Source organism: Neurospora tetrasperma, assembly GCF_000213175.1.
Source record: "Neurospora tetrasperma FGSC 2508 unplaced genomic scaffold NEUTE1scaffold_81, whole genome shotgun sequence".
Lineage (NCBI taxonomy): Eukaryota > Fungi > Ascomycota > Sordariomycetes > Sordariales > Sordariaceae > Neurospora > Neurospora tetrasperma.
This window is the reverse complement of record NW_009799179.1, coordinates 9,639,470-9,659,234: the sequence shown is the minus strand read 5'-3', so window position 1 is coordinate 9,659,234 and position 19,765 is coordinate 9,639,470. Positions and strand designations below refer to the sequence as shown.

The window sequence follows — 19,765 nt, the reverse complement described above, 5'->3', positions numbered from 1 at the left end:
GCCGTTGCAGTGACGTTGAGGCGTGAAATGGAACCTAACAGCCCGTGAACCCCTGAACGACAGGCAGGGGAAAGCCAGCGCCCAGTGGACGAGCGGACAACATTGACCCCACCCGCCCCACAAAATTTTGAGTTCAAGGTCTCCTCTTATCGATAAGCGCCGTTCTGGAATTTCTTTGCTCGATCATCACGACGACGATTTGCAGGTGAAGGAGACAGTCCCCAGTCCACATCACCACCTTGCGATAGCTACCCAATCCACCCACTACCGTTATCGCATAACCAGACCGCCGAAATGCTCCGCCAAGTGTAGGTCAATCGATCATGACAATGGTACATACCGAACGATAGCTGACAGTCCTTTTCCCCCCTCACAGCAAGCCGCGGACAGCCCGTTCCAAGAGGGCGCTCGAGAAGCGTGCCCCCAAGCTCAACGAGAACCCCAAGACCGCCCTCTTCCTTCGCGGCACTACCTGCAGCCAAGTCGTATGTCGCCTCCTCCATATCCTCTCCTCCTATTTTGATGGTATCATCAAAATCTAATACAGTCCGCAGACCCAAGATGCCATGCAAGATCTCTACTCGCTGCGCCAAACCCACGCCAAGCGCTTCCACAAGAAGAACCCCGTCCACCCCTTCGAGGATGCCAGCTCCTTGACCTTCTTCTCCGAGAAGAACGACACCTCGCTCATCCTCTTCGGCTCCAGCAGCAAGAAGAGACCCCACACCATCACCTTCTGCCGTACCTTCGACTACAAGATGCTCGACATGCTCGAGTTTTACCTCGACCCCGAGACCTTCCGCAGCATCGCCCAGTTCAAGACCAAGAAGGTGCCCGTTGGCACCAAGCCTTTGATGGTGTTCGCCGGTACTGCTTTGTATGTCCCCCGGTTTTGTGATATACAGGAAGGAGTAGTGAATGTTGGTAGCTAACCGAGTACCATAGCGAATCCCCCGTCCCCAACGCCTTCACCACCGCCAAATCCATGCTCATCGACTTCTTCCGCGGCGAGCCCTCAGACAAGATCGACGTCGAGGGTCTGCAGTACTGCGTTGTCGTTTCCGCCGACGAGCCCACTTCCTCCTCCACCGACCCCTCGGACCCCTCGACAAAACCCACCCTCCACCTGCGCGCCTACCTGATCCGCACCAAGCGTTCCGGCCAGAAGCTCCCCCGAGTCGAAGTCGAAGAGCACGGTCCCCGCATGGACTTCCGCCTCGGCCGTCTCCAGCAGCCCGACGCGGACATGCTCAAGGAGGCGATGCGCAAGCCCAAGACCAACGAGGAGCGCACCAAGAAGAACATCAGCATGGATAGCATCGGTGACAAGATTGGTAGGATCCATATGGGCAAGCTGGATCTTAGCGAGTTGCAGACGAGAAAGATGAAGGGTCTCAAGAGGAGCAGGGATGTGGTGGATGAGGACTTTGATGATGCGGACATGCCGATGGAGGGCGTCAAGGAGGTCAGTGACAGGATCGTGGGGCCGAGGAAGAAGAAGGCGAGGGATGTTGTTGAATTTTGAGTTGAGCAAGAATAGGGAGTGGGGAGAATAAGGCGAAGAAAGGAGGAGGTGTAATCGTTTTTTTTTTTCTCACAACTGTTGCGATCATCCACCAAGACACAAGGCGTTTTTGGGAGTTTTTAGTTTTGTTACATTATATCATATATCATTTGCTGCTGCTGCTCTTGGGGAAGATGAACATTGAAGCCAGATCAGATCAGACCATCCAAAAGAAGTAAAGCCAAATGCTGGAGTTATGGATGGATGGGTTGTTTGTGAAATTGACTTGCTAAAGCCGGTAAATGGTAGATGTTACAAATCTTAGACCTAGACATCCAGTATCTACGTGCTACTTATACCACCCAATACTGGGACCATAGGACCGACCGACCGACCGACCGAGTTTGGCTAGGCTATAGAGATCACCAAACTCGATGGTGTGTTCCATTGTCTTGCCATTCTCATTCGTAAACCAGCTATTCCATGCTACAGCTCTCTTTGGAAGAATATACTAGTATTGTCACCACACTGCCTACTATCACATGGCACTCATGTTATTCCCCTATTTCCCTATTGTACCTTGATACCTACCTTGCTACATTTCAACTATCTATGATCCTAGAAAGGAACGAAACAATTTCATGATTATATACAGCTATAGGGAAAAACAGACCTAGAATAATCAGTGTTTCTATCCTCGGCTTGGTAACGCCTAGATGGGGTTATTGGTGAGGCAGTCTCCAAACTGATTTGATTTTAAATCAAGAAGGATAACAAATGTCCATGCCGAGAATGATCAATTACATCTTGTTGACTGCAAGGTTACCTATGAAAGAAATGCCTGTACTAGGAACTGTGTTTGGTAGGTAGAGTGGCCCCCCCCCCCCCCACATATCCAACATGGTAAGGGGGGACAGTAGTTTTTTGACTATGAGTTTACCTAGTTTCCCTATGCTTGTCTGAACTGAACCTAAAGCTAGTCTCACCGAGGAGTCAAGACTCGACATTATGTTCTCTAGACAAGTTACCACAAAAATCTCTCGAGACACTTAGAGCTGGGCCACCTACAGAGATTTGAAGCTGATTAGAAGCAATGGGATCGGCATAAGATAGAGTCTTCTCATTCCATCCTGAGCAGCTGAGATCATGTATTTTATTTGTATTTAATGCAGTAGATATCCAAATCCCTACCCATTACAATATAGTAGCTAGATAGGAGTTTCACATCTGACTGTTCAAGTGAACAGATCCCAGATCCCAGATCCGATCCGATGTCCTTTCTCTGACTCTGGCCAGACACATGCACACACACAGAAAAAGAGCATCCAAAGCTTCATGAAATTTCTTTCTCCAATCCATCATCTCTTCTTCACATGGGTATCATCCAACTTCCAACTTCCAGCTTCCAAAGTCTCTCCGCCACCCCAACCCCGGGTTCAATCACCCCCCTTCTTCAGATCCCCGTTTCTATGTCTTCTCGTTTCCTTAATATAGTATAGTGAAGAATTTCCCTCAACGCCTCTGCTATGGTTTAATAAGAAAAAAGACAATGATGTTGTAATGTTCTTTCCAATCTTTGGCGCCCCATCCTGGCGCGTGTCTATGTCAAAGTTATATGTGTTTGACGTTCTTCTTTCGACTTGGTGATGCCTTGTCAGCGTGCTGGAATGGCGTTCTTACGAGAAGGGGGAAGCCACACATCTGCTCCTCTCCTCGGTTAGGTTCGGTTCCGCCGGTTTGATAGGCGCGGAATTTGACGTCTGCGTCCGGCAACGCCCGCCGTCCGGGTATGTGACACCAATAGATATCAACCAGTGTCCCACTTGGATCGTATTCGTATTCCCGGAAGCCTATATAAAGGGACCACCTACCGGCGGTGGTCCTTAGGCGTGTGTTCCTCTTGTTCTCGGGGTTTTGCCTCCTCGCTTTGGTCTTCATACCGTCCGTCACCTTTGGTTGTGTCACGTTCTTATCAATGGCTGTTTACTCAGGGAACCTCAGGAATGCTTCTCGTCGAGTTCCCCGTCTGGCACAGCAACTCAATATGCCGGTAATAGCTATGTCCACCCTGACCCTCCAGCGCCTGTTCCTCCGCGTACCAATCTGCCCCCCACACCTCAGGGGGTATCGTCGAGCTGCCGTCCGGCGTTTCGTACAGCGCAATCCGCATCGCCCATTCCAGGTGCGGCCACCATTTGCTGTAGGCCTCTGGGCCAAAATAGTCACTGTTGAAGAGAGACACCACGCCCAACACTTCTCGGCGGGCCATGCCGTGCAGCCACCATACTGAGTCGAGGGACTTGAGAAGGGCGAAGAAACATGCGAGAATAGCAAGGGCCCGCGGGCGGCGCTCTTCTAGCAATTCGATGAAGCGCTTGGATACAGTTGCTGGAAACGCTAGCGGCGCGCCTTTATGGGGGATTTTATGCGCCCAGTTGAGCACGGCGACGGCATGCTGGTATGCTTGGCGAGTGCTGGTCACCAGTTCTGGGGAAGCAGGTACTCGGCGCTGTTGAAAGGGTTGTCCGGGTGAATCGGGGTGTAATGATGCTGGTCCTGAGGGGTTGGCCATTTCTTCCAACTCTTCACTCAAATCATCTAGAAGATGGCCGAAGAAGGTAGGACGGTTAAGCCCCAGGTCGAGTTGCAAGACGACTTGGGAGTTGATCACCTCTGTTACTACGGGACTGGTGCGTAGCCATTGCCAGGAGGCGGCGGTGACAGCTTTGACGCCCTGGAAGGAGTGGAACCACGAGAAGGGGATCGAGTAGCACCCAGCTGCTGAATATCGGCCTTGCTTGTTGAAATCCTCGGTGTACTTCCCGGTTGCTTGAGCGAGGTTCAATTCGTCTTTCATGAAGACGCGGGTGGCTGTTGATTGGAAAGCGATGAGGGAGGCGGTTAGGAAGAGGGATTCGGCGTTGGTACTGTCGATGCCCTTGGTAAGTGTTGCGCTGTATTCGGCCAGAGAGGCCGCCATGTATGCGTGCGAAGCGCGGACTAGGTCTTTGTCGTTTGGGGATTGACTTCGCAGATGAAGGGCGGCGACGGCGAGAATGGCATCTGTGAGGTGTTGAGAGCCCGAAAAAGCCATGCCTGGCACGGTAATCTTCCATATGTGCTCCGTGGTGGGGGCGGTGAAGGTAAAAGTCTTGCATGTCATGGCGGTGTAGTGATGCATCAATCTCAACTCGAGCATTCGGTGGGCGACCGGAGTGGTTGTCGAGAGAGCTTGGGAGGGTGGTGAGCGGCACAAGGGCGGTGCTCGTTGGAAGCGCGATGTCGACGCATTCGATACGGACTCGGCGCCGGGAGAATATGCCGGAGTATAAGGGGTTCCGGCGGCGGTCGACGGACTCGATACGGAGGCAGTTTGGGCAGCTTGAAGCTCGGGGATGATTTCGGGATGTTCAAAGTCGCAGGGGACGCCGTGCTTGACGCAGTTGCCGCATCGAGGATGCACCTCATCGCACTAGATGGAGGTGGAAGAACAAGTAAGGGTTAGCCATGTTTGATGTCTGGCTATTTTGTTCTTCGATGGATTGTAGATACCTTGATCTTCCTCGACTTGCAACGGCGGCAACCTGCCCTCGACTTTTTGTGGGAACGACGCGGAGGCATCTTGATGTTTTGGTTGTTGTAAGGTATCTCTTATTGTATTAATGCCTTTGGTGGCGGTTTGGAAGAACCCGGGATTCCATATTACGGTGGCCGGGAAGCTGGACTGCAATTGTCGGGCTGAACTGGCGAGGAGATCACGGTGAAGCTTTTGACGAGACCGGAGAATCAAGAGACAACGAAGAATCGACTTTGGGAGGAGGATCTCGGTGACGGACGCGCAATTCCCGTCCCCGTCAATGCCCCCGTCGTTACCCCGTAGTTGTTGCTCGTCGTTCATCCAGGGCTTTGGTTAGGCCAATCAAATGACGCCATTCCCAACTGATGGACCGGATCCGAGTGGGGCCGCTACTTGTGGAGCGCAGGGAGAGAATGACGGGACGATCATTTGTCAAGAAAGCACGGGGAAAGGGGACCGCCAATGGGCATGTCTGCCGTCTGTGTGTACTGTGTAGCGTAGGGCCACGGGAAAGTGGAGGGATGGCTTCGTTACATGTACGGAATGTTCCTCCTCCAGGTAGGCAGTGACAGATTCAATGATACGATGCAGTTTTGACAGGCAACTGCCTGGTACATATCAACCAGCGAAAAGACACAAACCAGGTGAGACTGAATCGAGACTGGAAACACCCATTGGCTCATGTGCCGCCACCCGTCTCCAGCCAATTCGTAAAGGGCAAGCAGCTCGCGTGCCATAGGCTCAGCGGTTCATTCCTGTGGTTATTCAAGGCTGACTGCCAAAACCTGGGGAACTGGGGAGAAATGTGCAACGAGTCGGATTGTCAGAGGTTCCGTCGACACATGTCCGGCTGTGAATAGGGTCAATTGTACTTAAACGGGCAGTGACAGCTAAGGGCGTGAATGGTCGAGTTCCCTGCACAAGAGAGTCTGTGTATCTTGGGTGAGATATCCGAAAAAAGAGCATTGAAATATTTGATGACGCACGGATTGACCTTCATCTACGCTAAAATACTTCCACTCTACACGTGTAGAAGCATCGGATGAGACACACGTGCTGTCCTTAAGCTGTACCTTTCTTGAGGTTATTCAGTGGACCCTCTGGGCCCCTCAGCATCCATGCTGTCCGATTTCCATGGTGGGTGAGGACTGACTGACTTGTTGTGATAGGCTCTTCAATCGCCAGTTGGGTCCCCTCCACCTTTTGGCCAAATTGACTCGACAATCCCATCCCGTTGCCTTTTGTTTCTCGACAGCCGGCTTCACGGAAACGTAGACTGTAAATCGTGGGAAATCGCCATGATCCCTTACCGCGGGGCTTACACGATGAGCATCCCTCTGATCTGACCTTTTTTACCCCACGTCCACGCTGTTGGGTCTATCGGGTCTGAATGATGGAGTGATCTGCCAACACGGCGCGTTGAACATGAATTTGAATGGGGAAGCACGATTACCACCAAGCATTGCTTTGATGCTCAGGGCCGAGACGGGAGACGTTGATATTGGGATCTTGATACACTAAAGTCACAAACCCTTTCGAGGATCTCTCTACCAAGGCAAGTAACTACAGAGACATATGTCAGCAGCCTCACACCTCGGACTCGTTTGTCATCAATGCAATGACAAGGGCGCAATTGTGTTTGAGTCTCTCTTGGCTTTGCGCAAGGCGTATTCATGTACACTAATTCCAAGCCGTCGCAAGTTGCCATAGACTTTACGCCAAGAAATATTAAACTTTCAAAACACTTGGCCATCGATCGGATGAAAGTCATCCATCATCGGATCAAGATTCAGGATACACTACACTACTTCAGGTATTACACATTACACAACAGTGCCGTTGCGTGTCACACCGACATCATGCATCCCGCCATAGTCCTACCTACCTATTTCCATGGCTTCCAATGGCTCTCTTTTTGGTTTTCCCGCACTGCCATGTGCACCTCGAAAAAAGACTACGGTGGACTTTCGGTCAAGATCGTGTAGCCAGCCAGAAGCCGACAACACGACCAGATAGGGTACCAGAAATAGGCCTAGGACAAGGTTGAGATGCGCGCCTCACCCAAGCCACGAACGCCCATCTTGTTGTGACCGCTCGGAAAAGCCGTTCTGCGCGGCCAGTATCGGTTCGATTGAGTGTTAGTTGATCATTCGATAGTGCCAGTAGCTGGCTTACGAGTGTGGTTGCTGTTGGTCGTCGATGGTGTCAGTGGTGCTAATGATTACCCAATCCTGCTGAGCAATCACGACAACACTTTGGTCAGAGTCGTCATTCGAGTTGACCGCTTCGTCCATGTCCAACAATTGTCGATATAAAAGAGAAAGCGTCTTCATCACAGTCGCAGATTCTACACTACTTCCATTGTAATTCAAGTGCTGAGTCCCAAAACAGAAAGAGTAAAGAAACAGTGTGGGGGTGGATCCGCGGCAAAAAACCTGAATTGCGCCATCGCCAAATTCCATCACACAATTGAGCCGGCCCGCAAAAAAAAAGGCACAACCCATAAGAAGTCCGTCATTCTCTCCATCTTCAGCCCCGAAACCGCAACCACCACGCCGACCGTCGACCGAGCCATCACCAATTGGCGCCATCTCCGTCACATCTCCGCAACTACCGACACCAACTACGCAGCTAGACGGTACCTAGACGCCCTACCCGCGCAATCGGACCCTCCCTCCCTCTCAAATCGCGCCAATCGAGCAAGATCGCCAAATTAAATCAGACAAAATGACTGCCTCCAGCGACCACCCCATTACCACTCCCCCCCGCGCTCCCTCGCCCGTCCATGGGTTCGGTACGCTCGCCGTCCATGCGGGATCCCCGCACGACCCCGCCACTGGCGCCGTGATCGAGGCCATCTCGCTCTCCACCACCTTTGCCCAGACGGCCGTCGGCAAGCCCGTCGGCGAGTTCGAGTACTCGCGCAGCAGCAACCCCAACCGCGCCAACTTTGAGAAGATGGTTGCTGCTCTCGAGCACGCCAAGTATGCCCTCGCCTACTCGTCCGGCAGTGCCACCACGGCCAACATCCTCCAGTCGCTCGCCGCTGGCTCCCACGTCATCTCGGTCTCGGACGTCTACGGCGGCACCCACCGTTATTTCACCCAGGTTGCCAAGGCCCACGGCGTCAAGGTTACCTTCACTCCCGAGATCGAGGTGGACATCCGCGACCACATCACCGATGCCACCAAGCTCGTGTGGATCGAGACCCCCAGCAACCCGACCCTGCGCCTTGTGGATATCCGCGCCGTCGCTACCGCCGCCCATGAGCGTGGCATCCTGGTCGTGGTCGACAACACCTTCCTGAGCCCCTACGTCCAGAACCCGCTAGACCATGGTGCCGATATCGTCGTCCACAGTGTGACCAAGTACATCAACGGCCACTCGGACGTGGTCATGGGTGTTGCCGCCTTCAATAGCGACGAGCTCTATGCCCGCCTCTCCTTCCTCCAGAACGCCATCGGCGCCGTCCCCTCTGCCTTTGACTCGTGGCTCGCCCACCGTGGAGCCAAGACCCTCCATCTCCGTGCTCGTGAGGCCACTACCAACGCGACCGCCATTGCCCATGCCCTCGAGGCTTCCCCTCTTGTCATCTCGGTCAACTACCCCGGCCTTGAGTCGCACCCCCACCGCGCCATTGCTCTCAAGCAGCACCGCAACGGTATGGGTGGTGGCATGTTGAGCTTCCGCATCCACGGCGGCCACGCTGCTGCTGAGAAGTTCTGCCAGTACACCAAGATCTTCACTCTTGCCGAGTCCCTCGGTGGTGTCGAGTCCCTCTGCGAGATTCCTAGCTCCATGACCCACGCTGGTATCCCCAAGGCCCAGCGCGAGGCCGTCGGTATTTTTGATGATCTTGTCCGCATTTCTTGCGGTGTTGAGGATGCTGAGGACCTCAAGGCCGATGTCCTCCAGGCTTTGGAGCGCGCTGTTGCGGATGCTGCCAATGGTGTCTCCAACGGTGTCAACGGCACTCACTAAAAAGTGGATGTCGTTTGTTGTCTGGGATTGGTAAAACAAAACGGGCGTATGAATGGCATTGAGAGCGGGTTTAACTACTACCATAGACGGGGTTCAGGCGTTATCTCATCATGCGACTCTTGTGGGCATGGTCAATATTTTGATTCTTTTTAAGATACCAAAGGAGGTTTATGATGAAGATCAAGGGTCTATATGTATCCCATGATTGTTGCCTGGGTGGATTTTACCGCAAACGAGGGAAAGCGTTGGGGTTCACTTTTCATATACATGTAGTCATATAGAGATGATACCAAAGCGTTTCTTGTTTGTCATGTACATCTCAGCTGGGTCATGCTGATGTTGCTGTGTTCTTGTGACGGGCGTGAAAGTTCCTCTATTATTAGTGGTGATATTGGTCTGGCAACCGTGAGCAACACTGATCTCGATAGCAGTAGGAAATCCACAGCAGCAAGCATGCTCTGCTCAGATTATCAGATGACACAGCCGGGTCAATTTCATCATGATTACAATAAACTCGCGGCCATTATCGACGATTCGCTCTTGTCAAATGACGACTTTGCTCAACTCGAATAATTCACCAATTGATAACAGCAACACCACTCACTGGCTGGACCAGTTAAGTAGTTAATTCTTCGTACTCACCGATCCTGCTCTCGCCAAAATAGTGACAGTGCGTGGCTTTTGAGCCATCCAGCGGTGAAACTAACCGATCCGATCTGATCGAGTAAAAAGAATTCCGAAAAGGGAAGGAGCAGGATATCGTGTAAGTGAAAGTCATCACATTCCCGTCTTTGATTGGTCAGGCGTGGAAAGGTCGGGCGGGCAAGGAGATTGGTGATCGAAGGAAGACCCATCGAAGAAAGATAAAGATGAGTTGGCGGTGCGGAAGTGAAGTGAAGTGAAGGTCGGCTGTCGGGGCGGCTATCGGTGATCTTCTTCCTTCTTTCACTCAAAGGTTCATAACCAGCCTGCCGTTTTGGCATGGCATGGGGTTAGTGACCGGAAGGAGTATCTCGCCATTAAAGTTATGAGGAGGAGAGGATCCGTGACTTGATGTTTGAGTCTATGTACGAACGAAAAAAAGAGCTCATTGCTTCCTGGCAGACTTCCACAGCCAGCATCCTCCAGGTCCTCACCACCCTCCGGCCCCGGAGCCAAGTAGCTCCACTACCCCGGTCCCCGTCCCACCCCGACATCCGATAGCCGCGAAGAAGTGGAGAAGGCCGATATCCGATCCACTCTTGTCGGCATCAGTGGAGCCCCCTCCCCCCCGACGCACATCAAAGTTAAGCGCGGCGGGGGCGGGGAGAGACTGGATGGACCTGACGGGAGTCGCCCGGTCCATCGGGCGGTCCACTGCACTTGTTATTCGAACATCACCTCCCTCCCCATGGACGTATCATTTTCCACAAGGAAACACAACCACGACGGAGTGTTCCAGTTGTTGACGATCCGTTCCGTTCCCGCAACCCAAGTACAAACAGTACTATGTAGTGTACTAGGTAGGTATGTACACGTCGACGCTAACGAAGGCATTCCACTGGCACGTGGACGGTGAGGTACATAGTGTACACTAGGGTAGGCGACTTGGGGCGGTCGAGTTCTGGATTTCTGTTGGATGCTAGACATAGGTTGTACACCGATTCGATTGATCCTTGGTCTTGTTCCCCCCCGCCGTGAATGGAAGATGAACTTGAACTAGAAACCCAAAAGAGGCCTAGAGATATGCGAAGCAAGTGTTTCTCACCGGTTCGGTTGCCGCCTGCGGGATTCAAAGATTGGAAGGGTGACATGTGTCATGTGTTATGATATCCATTGGTATTAACTGATTCCCAAGACCTTCCATGCTTGATACCGAACCGCTCGGTCAATCTCCTATGTACCCAGATACCAGATACCGGGCACTCCTCTTTATCTCTGTCCCCGATATCTTTTCCACAGGCCGTCTACCACCTACCTATCAATCACCGACTACCACCGCGTTATCGTACCTCGAAACTCGATAGTACCGTACCAGTCGTTGATAACCCAAAGAGTCTAGTGTTGCGTACCTCGCTACCTATCTGCTGGTCCCAATCGATACCTAGGTATGTACTGCATATCAGGCAGGGTACCTCTAGGGACTGAAGCCCCGGTGAAAATTGATCGGAATCTCAAATACAATGACGGACGGGTGTCGGTGTCGGTCAAACCGCGTGCCTGCCTTGCCCTGCCCTGCCCTGCCCTACGGCTCCATGTTCCCTACCATACGGGATGCGTTCATCCCATCCCCGTCCCATTCCATCCCATGTCCCGGCCCGTTTTTTGGTCAAGGGAAGGGTTTGCCACCACCCGTCCCGTCCCCAGTCGCCGTCCAGTCATATACGACGTACGCTACTTACCATAGGTATCCGGGGACCATGGGCATTGTCGACAAGGGAGAAATACCGATCGGGAACTAACTTGACAGGACGAGCAACTGAAGTCTGTCTTGTCTTGTCGAGTCTTGTTGGTCGGGGACCATGAAGGACTGCTTGTACGGAGAAGCGGTGAAATTCTTGAATACGTACCTCTACTGATCCTGGATGATGCCCGGCCGGGAAGAATTGTTTGTTTGTTTGATTGTCGGTCGGTGTCCAGTGATACCAACCTTGGTTTTGTATATCTTCTTCGACTCTGTTCTTTGTTGTGTTGGACTATTCTTGCGTTCTTGTAGATTAACCACTTCAGGTGTACATCCATTTTCCTCACAGGGGGTACTCTACTCGACTCGATTCGACTGAATTAAACACAAGAGAGTCCTTTCGTTGACCTCTCTAGTTTGGTGTTCGTCTCATCGTCTTTATCCTGTGTCTCTACCGGAGAAGTAGACCGAGTGTTTATCTACCATGATGACACCACCATCACTACCACCACCGCCAAAGACCCAGACGGTTGACCCGAGTCATACACTTACTGAGTTCCGGTGTCCGAAATATTCATGTCATCAACCGAGCAAATCATCATCATCCCAGCAGTCCCTTGCTTCAAGAACATGGGCATACCTCAATGAGGATGTCGTGCCTTCAACCTTTGCTGAGATTCAACTTCTTCTTTTGACATTTTGCATTGGGTTACAAGGTATGTTTTCCGTTTTCTCTTCTTCCTTTCCACCATCCCTCTTTCCCTCATCAAACATACATATAATGTATATCTGCCGAATATCCCATACTGACATCAAACAGACGCAGTCTCCTTCCCCGACTTCCACTGCTTCGCCTCCAACCAAACCGGCAACACCGTCTTCCTCCTCCTCGCCGCCGCCCTCCCCGAATTCAACCCTTCCATGTTCATCACCGCCAACATCGCCACCTCCCTCGGCTTCTTCTTGGGGAGCGCCTACCTCACCGGCCAATTAGGCCACCTGATCGGTCCCCGCCGGCGTCTCTGGCTTCTAGTCACCAACACCATCCAAACCACTCTCGTCTTCATCGCCGCCGCCCTTCAGTTTGGTAACTACCACACCAACACCCCTGGAAAACTCCTCTTCGAGTCAGGCAGCATCGATACCATGGAGGCCGTTACGGGCACGAGAACCCTAGTGTGTATTGCCCTCTTGGCGTCCGCGGCGGGGAGTCAGGTGGTTCTGTCAAGAAGTCTGAACATGACGGAGATTAGCACCGCTATGGCGACGGCGGCGTGGGTGGATTTGGTTATTGATAAGCGCTTGATGAGCAGGCCGCTGAAGGAGAATAGGGGGAGGAATAGACGGGTTGCGTTTTTGGTGAGTTTGGCGGTGGGCAGTTTGGTTGGAGCGTGTATTTATCGGTGGGTGGGGAGTGCGGTTGCGGTGACGGTCAGTGGAGGGGGGAAGGCGGTGGTGGGTGGGATGTTTTTGTTTTCGAGGGGGGAGGGGAAGGAAAAGGTGGGGGATGTTGAGGGTGGAAAGTTCCTGAGTGATGCCTGTGGTGATGAGAAAAAGAGTGGCAAAGAATGTGTGGATGGGAAGGAGGCAGAGGGGGGTGGGAGTGGGAGTGATTCGGAGGCTGAGATGGGTCCGGCCAGTGGAAGGGCGGATGGAAATGTATAAGGGGGTGAAAATATTTGTGTGACTTTGTTTTTGACTTGAACCCGTTGTAAGCGAGCATAATAGAAGAGCGCATGGAGCTTGGGTGTTACTGATCAATAATCCAATTTTGGTCTGATTTGTCGGCGTTCAGATTCATGCTTGCAAGTTGTTGGATGAATCACCAGTGACTTTGGCGTCCTCAACTAACCACATCGATCAACGAGTTTTGGAAGTGATGATGGGCTCAAGTGTCCAGATTCGTCAAGTCATCGCTTTTGGGATTGTCAAGCTCCGAAGGCTGTCCTAGCTTGTTTCATGTTTCCTCACTGTTTCTGGTCCAAACTACAATTAAGTAGAGGGCCTATGAGCAATGAGATTGTCGATGGGACGGGGTGAAGACGGGAGAGGGAAACAGTGATTCAAGGAGCAGTGTTAGCCGCAACTTCCTTCTTTTCGAGACATGTGAGGGACTCGGGGTATTTTGAGAGGGAAAGAAGGGAATGACCAAGCGTACCTACAGGTTGTTCACGGAAGCTACCCTGGGGAGATGATTTACATTTAGCCAGCGGTTCTTCATTCCCTTTCCGGTTGTCATCTTAGTCTTTCGTACACAGACACTCGCTCTCATGACAGCGCGTTCTTCGTCTTTATATATATTTCTTTCTATTTGAGTGCGCCGTTGTTGCCCCGGGTAGCATTTCCGATTCTTTGACTCCACGTATGTGGCACTTCGCTTCACCACCCCCGAAAAGGAGACGTTGACTTCATCAACTCCCGTCTTGTCAGCCACTGAGGCCGTCCATCGGTCATCTTGGGAAATAGTCAACATGCCTGACATGTGGTTACTGGATCCCAGAAACATTTGATGCAAGACGGAAGATGGGCGTAGGACTGTCGCAAGGGGTAGCTCGGGATGAATGTGTCATCGTCAACAATAATCTCGCGCTCCATCAGAAGGCCGAGGAAGTGTGTCAACTAAAGACCCAAGCAAAAAATTGATGAGCTGATATGGTCATACCATCTCTTCACTTACACCCCAAGCCCGTAGTCTTTATACACAGCCGGCGATGATGGAACCTCTTGATCCATTCACCTCGATTTTCATCTTTCACGAGTCCTGTGTCTCTCGGACATTTTCCATCAGTACGACCACCATGACAAGGCCGGGCCAGTACACCCTTCTCATTCACCCGAATTCACGCCTCTGATCCACGACACCAATGCTCTAGATGGATGAAAATACCCCGGAAAAGATGGGCACCCAGTTTCTACAAGTGCCCAGGGAGATCCAGGCCAAACTCCCTCTTCTTTTCCTCATCGTCCCGGACATTCGATTACGACCACGCCTACTATCACTGCCTTGAAACAAGCACCGAAGCTTTCAAAACGACAACCAGCCCACATCTACCGAGATGTACCGCCGCCACACCGACAACGGAGAGGGCAGTAGCCGCCGGGAGAATCCCCCTCGACGCCCTACCCGTATCACAGTCGTCATCCGAGACGAACCAGTTGACAGACCTCCTCCACACATTGAGAGGGAAGAGAGGAGGCACCCGTGGCCCCCTCTCCGATTCCCTCCCCCGATGGTTAGATGGGACCTACCATCGAGACCCCTTCCGCCAGTCCCCCCTCCAAGGAGGGAAGGGCTCTGGGCCCGCGCCCAGGAGCTACTCGGCCGCAATCGCCACTTCCTCGATCGCATCGACCGGGAGGTTGCTCTAGACCGGCTGGAGGCCCGTCAAGCCGAGCGTCGAGCTCAGCGAGCTCAACAAAACAGGCAGGAAGAGGAGGCTCGGCGGGATAGGCACGAGCAGGAGAGGAGGCAGGAAATGGGGGCCGAGAGGAGACGGGAAGAGCACCTAGAACAGGTGACTAGGAGAGGTATGAAGCCAACCTTGGAACTCAAAAAAGAACGTGAAGCTAACTGCTAGATTGTACAGACGAACGAAACCGCCAGCACGGCGGTAACGTACCGGCCGCCAGGGCCAATTCCGTCGAAGCGCGCCGAACGCCCGTCAACAGACCCTTAGTTCCCCAGGTACTGGCACTAGTACCGGCAGCCCCAGTCGCCACAGCCACCACAGTCAACGCCGCCACGGCACCAGTCCCAGAGCCCAGTGTCGACGGCAACGACCTCGTTCCCTGTGCGGTTTGCACCGAGGAGTTTCCACGCTCCCAGGTCCTTACGACCTCCTGCGCCCCAGATCCGCACCACTACTGTGGCCAATGCCTCCAGTCGTTTTTCAGTAACGCCATGGACGGCAACGTCTGACGCAACGCCGACACTTTCCCTCCTACTTGCTGCGGCAACCGCTTCTACGTTCACGTCAACGAGCCTGGAAACGAGGACCCTTCTCGGGAAGTCCGAGCGCGCAACGAGCGCTTCCGCCGGCTGCTCGGTGTCGAGATGATCAGGCAGTACATTGCTCGTACTGAGCAGGTACGCATGGAGAGGGAGCATACGGGCACGCGGTGCTCGAACGTGGACTGTGGCTGGCTAGTCCCGGAGCGTTTCACGGGCGTCGAAGGTCGCACAGAGACCGAGATCGTCTGCCACCACTGTCGACAGGTGACCTGCACCATCTGTGAAGGTAGGGCGCACCGAGCCAGGTACCAAGAACGTTGTCCTGGCCACAGAAGAAGGACAGAGGAGCAGCAGCAGTCGGAGGAGCAGGCCGATCGACAGTTCAGACAACTGAGGCGGGATGAGGCCTGGCGGACCTGTCCAACCTGCGACATGACCGTCGAGAGAGATGGTGGCTGTAACCTGGTGAAGTGAGAACCCCCATCTCGTGTGAAGCTAGAAGAAAAAAGAGTTACTGACATTCTTACAGGTGTATCAAGTGTAAAACATACTTCTGCTACCACTGCCTACTCATTCACCCTAACGGGCATGGTGATGGACCACTGTGCGCCTGTCCCATCTTCGACCTTCACGAGCCAGAGAGGCGGATCCGTGAGAGACGGGCAGCTGGTATTCCGGACCATGTGGCTGAAGGCGAGGAAGATGACTTCTTCCATGGCCGTGGCCATCAGCATCGCCAGCACCAGCACCACCCGATCCGGGCCGCCACCGTCATCGCCATCATCGCCATGACGACCACTTCCTCGACCACATCCCCGAGGATGATGACTTTTTCCATGGCGGTGACCACCGCGACATTTTCGACAACGCCCCCGAGGAGCTCCTCAACCGCCCCATCGAATTGGATAGCGACGACGACATTGACGCTGATGACCTTCGGTTCATCCTCGATGCTTTGACTAGACGTAGGATGCCTTGATAGGTTATCCTCGACCTGGTTATCGACAGGGTTTCTTAGGAGATGGAGGGAGGAAGGGAAGGAAAGTGGACTATCAACTACCATCCATTATCATGACGCTTGTCACCACCAGATATCCCTGAGAGGGAAACAACAACTCCGATCCGCCCATTACTCCCCGGTTGTGGTTCTACATGCCACTACTCGGATCCATGTACCTAGCTCTAAAGTAACGGCGCAACATGACCGAGTAGGTAGAACCGAAGCAACTGGGGAGACAGAAAAGGGAAGCAAACTGGATCGGAACCATATGAAAAGCAGCATAGGCAAGCGTTTGATGGCAGGGTTGGTGAGGGAAACCATACGAGGAGCTGAGATATCTAGATGGAATTTGGCGCTCGAATTTCGATGGAATGATTTTTTGGATTCGACAGGAAGCCGTAGGAGTTGGAATGATCGATTGGATAGTTGGAATACCCAGGCGTAGCATAGCGTTGCCTTGAAGTTAATTGATGGTTTGAAAATGTTGATCGTGTCTTCTCGGGTGCTGATAAATGCTGTTGATCGAGTGATGATCGAGTGATGATACTGATTTCAGTGCCAAGTCCAGTCCTGGCGACAATCCAGCATCACAAATTTACCAAGTCAAGCGTCCACATAGGCTCCCTCCCATCTGATTCCGATCCAGAGTGCTTCACTTTTCTGTCTTTTTGATAAGTTAGCTGGGTTCTGCTTACCAGACCATGTTGCCCACCTGGGAAAAGTAAACAAGGAAAGTGAGAGGAAGGGGGAGGATAGAGAGGTTTTATACCCAAAAGGTTTGCAGAAAACAAACCGCTGTAACCTTACCATCGGATACCAAGTCAGCATCACATCCCACAGGGACAGTTTCACAAAAAGGCAAGCTGCTGTTTGTTTGATAGTACCCGACCTCACAAAACTGTTGAGAACTGTGCCGTTTCAAACTCAAACTTGTCAAGCCATGTTTTTTTCAACCCGTAGAAGCTGAGCACTACATTCACAGAAACGGATTAGCAGACAATCCTCTTGAATGAATAAGCTGTGATATATATCCAAAACAAACAAACGCTCTAAAAACGCCGCCATGCTTCTCTACGCTGTCTATGTAGATGGTAGTTGTAGTATGTTCCGTCTTTCGGAAGCAGAGAGCCCCTCTCTTTCCTCTCCTGTTCCTGCTCTTACTCTTGCTCCTGCCCTGTCATCTCTACTACCCTTCGCTCGGCCTGTAGTTCTTCTTCCTCTTCCTCTTCCTTTCCCTCTCGAAAATATAAACCTGAGTTCACTAAAGCTCCGTCTTCGGTGAGGACGGTCTAGGTATATATGCTCTTCTCTCTCGGTAATGGTGAATTCGCAAATCGTGGTTTCTTGAGAAATGAATCGACTATCGATCGCGACCTAGCCGTTCCTCGTCATCGCGCGTCAATTCGTACGCCGGCCGGAACTTGTTGCCTTCGGCGTTGAGTGCCAATGCAGGATTGGGCCGCGTGTCTTTTGTCCCGCCGAGGGAGGAGAAGCCTTGGGAGTAGAGGGAGCAGAAGGGGATGTCGAGTTGGCGGATAAACTGTTTTGAGCGATACAGTGTCAGCAAGTGTTTGGCTATGGCGTTTTGGGTATCATAACTCACAGTCCATATCTCAACATAGTGCCAATCCAAGACGGGATTTATCCGCATGAATTGCGGCCAGCCCTTATCCGTCGGCGTGAAAGATGCTAGAAACTCGCTGTGTGGATCGGTCCTTCGCGTGCCCATGAACACGGCTTTCACGTGGGGCTTCTCGTCCAGATAACAATCGAGGGCCTGGCGCATGGGCAGGGCGTATCGTGCTAGGTCCAGGTGGTACTCTTCTGTGGTGGTGGCGACGAAGTCCTCGACTTCTTGGAAGGGGTCTGGCGGGGCGATGTAGATGCATTGGAGGCGGGGGAGGGTTTGTTTTGACGAGTTCGAGATCGAGGAGGAAGAGGAGGACGAGGAGGATGGCGGTTGGAGTGAGGCGGGCCAGCAGGCGAGGATGAGGATCAAGAGGACGAGACAGTCCTTGCCGCCGTTGTAGGAGAGGGAGAGTTCTTCGGGTCTGGGTGGTGGTTGGGTTAGTTGCCATCATGTTAGCTAGCGAGCTTGATGAGATGGTAACGGAACTGAGAAGGCCAACGTACCTATACCGACGCAAGGCTTCCTCTATCACCTCCATAGCATCACGGGCCCGTCGTTGAGTGCCTTGTACCGTCTCATCGTTGGAGTGAAGAGCCAGGAAGGCAAGGAGCTTTGCGCGCAAGGCGGCGCATACCTCGGCAAGGCTGCGAGGTTGGCTGACGATCTTGGAGACCGATGAGGTAGCCATGTCTGTTGTACTTGTTGTTGTGTAGTTGGTCTCTGAAGGGAGAAAGGGCGCAGTTGAACTGAAAGTGGTGGACGAGGCTGAAGAGACACCGTTGCCGACGACGTGCAAGTCTTTTAGAGAGGGTGAGTCCTGTGTCATGTTGGAGGTCTATGCGCGGGAATCGGGACGAATTTATTCTTCTGTAGGAGTGGCAGTTGTCGCAAAAAGGGGAAACTCGGATCCAGATGCAATAATCACAAAGTAATCATGTTCGGTCAGACTGACTGACTCTATGTAGGTGGTTACTCGGTATGGCGTTGGTAGGTAGATCGACGCCTCGATGTGTGTGACGGGACAGGGTCTCCCAAGAGAGGAGAGGAGTAGTCGTAGATCCGCGCGGCCGAGGATGTGTTGATAGAAGGTCAGCAATGCAGCAGACCAGCAGAATTAGAGACAGGGGAGAAAGGACAGTCAGTCAGTGATTGGATCAAACGAGGCTTGTGATAGTTCCCTTAGGTTGTTGTTGACACTTGGTTCCGTGGAGGTTCCCCAGGCCCATGGAACTGTCATGGAACCCCTCCACCCACCGCGGCTCACTGGGGCCGCTGAGGTGCCTGCCGCCCCGTTTGGGCCCTCGGCTGTGGTGGAACCACCTGGCATTCCGGGGGAACAGGGAACCCACGGTAAGGGGCTCAGGGGATTCCACTTCCCGCGGTCTCGACATTACCTAATGTGATAGCGATAACGATAGCGAGTCCATGCTCCCGCTCCACTTGCTTACTTTGCACTAACAATTTCCAGTCACTCGACACTTCTTACATCTCGTCGCGGTACCTTTTTACTTGCATCATCTCGTCGACAACCTCAAGATGCCGCAACAGCACTATCATGGAAGTTTCAATTTCCTATATTATATGACCCCGCGCTCGATACATCCCAATTCTACAGAGCGAATTTCTTTTCAAGGGCAGGACAGATATACAGGACGACAAGGCCAAAGCTGCCCATCATCTTCCTTCTCCCACCAAACAGCATCATGATGCCATTCAGGAGGAGCAACGACTTTTTTTT

The 19,765-nt window shown here is 52.6% G+C and overlaps 8 protein-coding genes across 8 annotated transcripts; 5 read left to right on the top strand and 3 right to left on the bottom strand.

The window, feature by feature from the left end:
• Window positions 1-294: 294 nt before the first annotated feature.
• On the top strand, window positions 295-1,586 carry NEUTE1DRAFT_126998 (uncharacterized protein; the record flags this gene model as incomplete). The annotated part of the gene is made up of 4 exons (XM_009859051.1): window positions 295-308; window positions 377-485; window positions 555-877; window positions 946-1,586. The coding sequence occupies 4 exons, from the start codon at window positions 295-297 to the stop codon at window positions 1,523-1,525; spliced, it is 1,026 nt and encodes a 341-aa protein (XP_009857353.1).
• A 1,817-nt stretch (window positions 1,587-3,403) lies between these two features.
• Window positions 3,404-5,125, bottom strand: NEUTE1DRAFT_151002 (uncharacterized protein; the record flags this gene model as incomplete). The annotated part of the gene is made up of 2 exons (XM_009859050.1): window positions 3,404-4,976; window positions 5,057-5,125. The coding sequence occupies 2 exons, from the start codon at window positions 5,123-5,125 to the stop codon at window positions 3,492-3,494; spliced, it is 1,554 nt and encodes a 517-aa protein (XP_009857352.1).
• Window positions 5,126-7,113: 1,988 nt separating this feature from the next.
• On the bottom strand, window positions 7,114-7,375 carry NEUTE1DRAFT_143522 (uncharacterized protein; the record flags this gene model as incomplete). Its single annotated transcript, XM_009859049.1, has 2 exons — window positions 7,114-7,189; window positions 7,257-7,375. The coding sequence occupies 2 exons, from the start codon at window positions 7,373-7,375 to the stop codon at window positions 7,114-7,116; spliced, it is 195 nt and encodes a 64-aa protein (XP_009857351.1).
• Window positions 7,376-7,647: 272 nt separating this feature from the next.
• On the top strand, window positions 7,648-9,356 carry NEUTE1DRAFT_126996 (uncharacterized protein; the record flags this gene model as incomplete). Its single annotated transcript, XM_009859048.1, has 1 exon — window positions 7,648-9,356. The coding sequence occupies one exon, from the start codon at window positions 7,809-7,811 to the stop codon at window positions 9,060-9,062; it is 1,254 nt and encodes a 417-aa protein (XP_009857350.1).
• A 1,868-nt stretch (window positions 9,357-11,224) lies between these two features.
• NEUTE1DRAFT_93373 (uncharacterized protein) lies at window positions 11,225-13,110 on the top strand (the record flags this gene model as incomplete). The annotated part of the gene is made up of 4 exons (XM_009859047.1): window positions 11,225-11,298; window positions 11,841-11,916; window positions 12,162-12,165; window positions 12,272-13,110. The coding sequence occupies 4 exons, from the start codon at window positions 11,225-11,227 to the stop codon at window positions 13,108-13,110; spliced, it is 993 nt and encodes a 330-aa protein (XP_009857349.1).
• A 1,391-nt stretch (window positions 13,111-14,501) lies between these two features.
• On the top strand, window positions 14,502-16,376 carry NEUTE1DRAFT_143519 (uncharacterized protein; the record flags this gene model as incomplete). The annotated part of the gene is made up of 5 exons (XM_009859046.1): window positions 14,502-14,973; window positions 15,033-15,358; window positions 15,428-15,867; window positions 15,927-16,066; window positions 16,129-16,376. 5 exons carry the CDS (start codon window positions 14,502-14,504, stop codon window positions 16,374-16,376), a joined length of 1,626 nt encoding a protein of 541 aa, XP_009857348.1.
• A 1,084-nt stretch (window positions 16,377-17,460) lies between these two features.
• On the top strand, window positions 17,461-17,679 carry NEUTE1DRAFT_106645 (uncharacterized protein; the record flags this gene model as incomplete). Its single annotated transcript, XM_009859045.1, has 1 exon — window positions 17,461-17,679. The coding sequence occupies one exon, from the start codon at window positions 17,461-17,463 to the stop codon at window positions 17,677-17,679; it is 219 nt and encodes a 72-aa protein (XP_009857347.1).
• A 78-nt stretch (window positions 17,680-17,757) lies between these two features.
• On the bottom strand, window positions 17,758-18,824 carry NEUTE1DRAFT_93370 (uncharacterized protein; the record flags this gene model as incomplete). The annotated part of the gene is made up of 3 exons (XM_009859044.1): window positions 17,758-17,937; window positions 18,001-18,448; window positions 18,531-18,824. The coding sequence occupies 3 exons, from the start codon at window positions 18,713-18,715 to the stop codon at window positions 17,758-17,760; spliced, it is 813 nt and encodes a 270-aa protein (XP_009857346.1).
• Window positions 18,825-19,765: the final 941 nt, after the last annotated feature.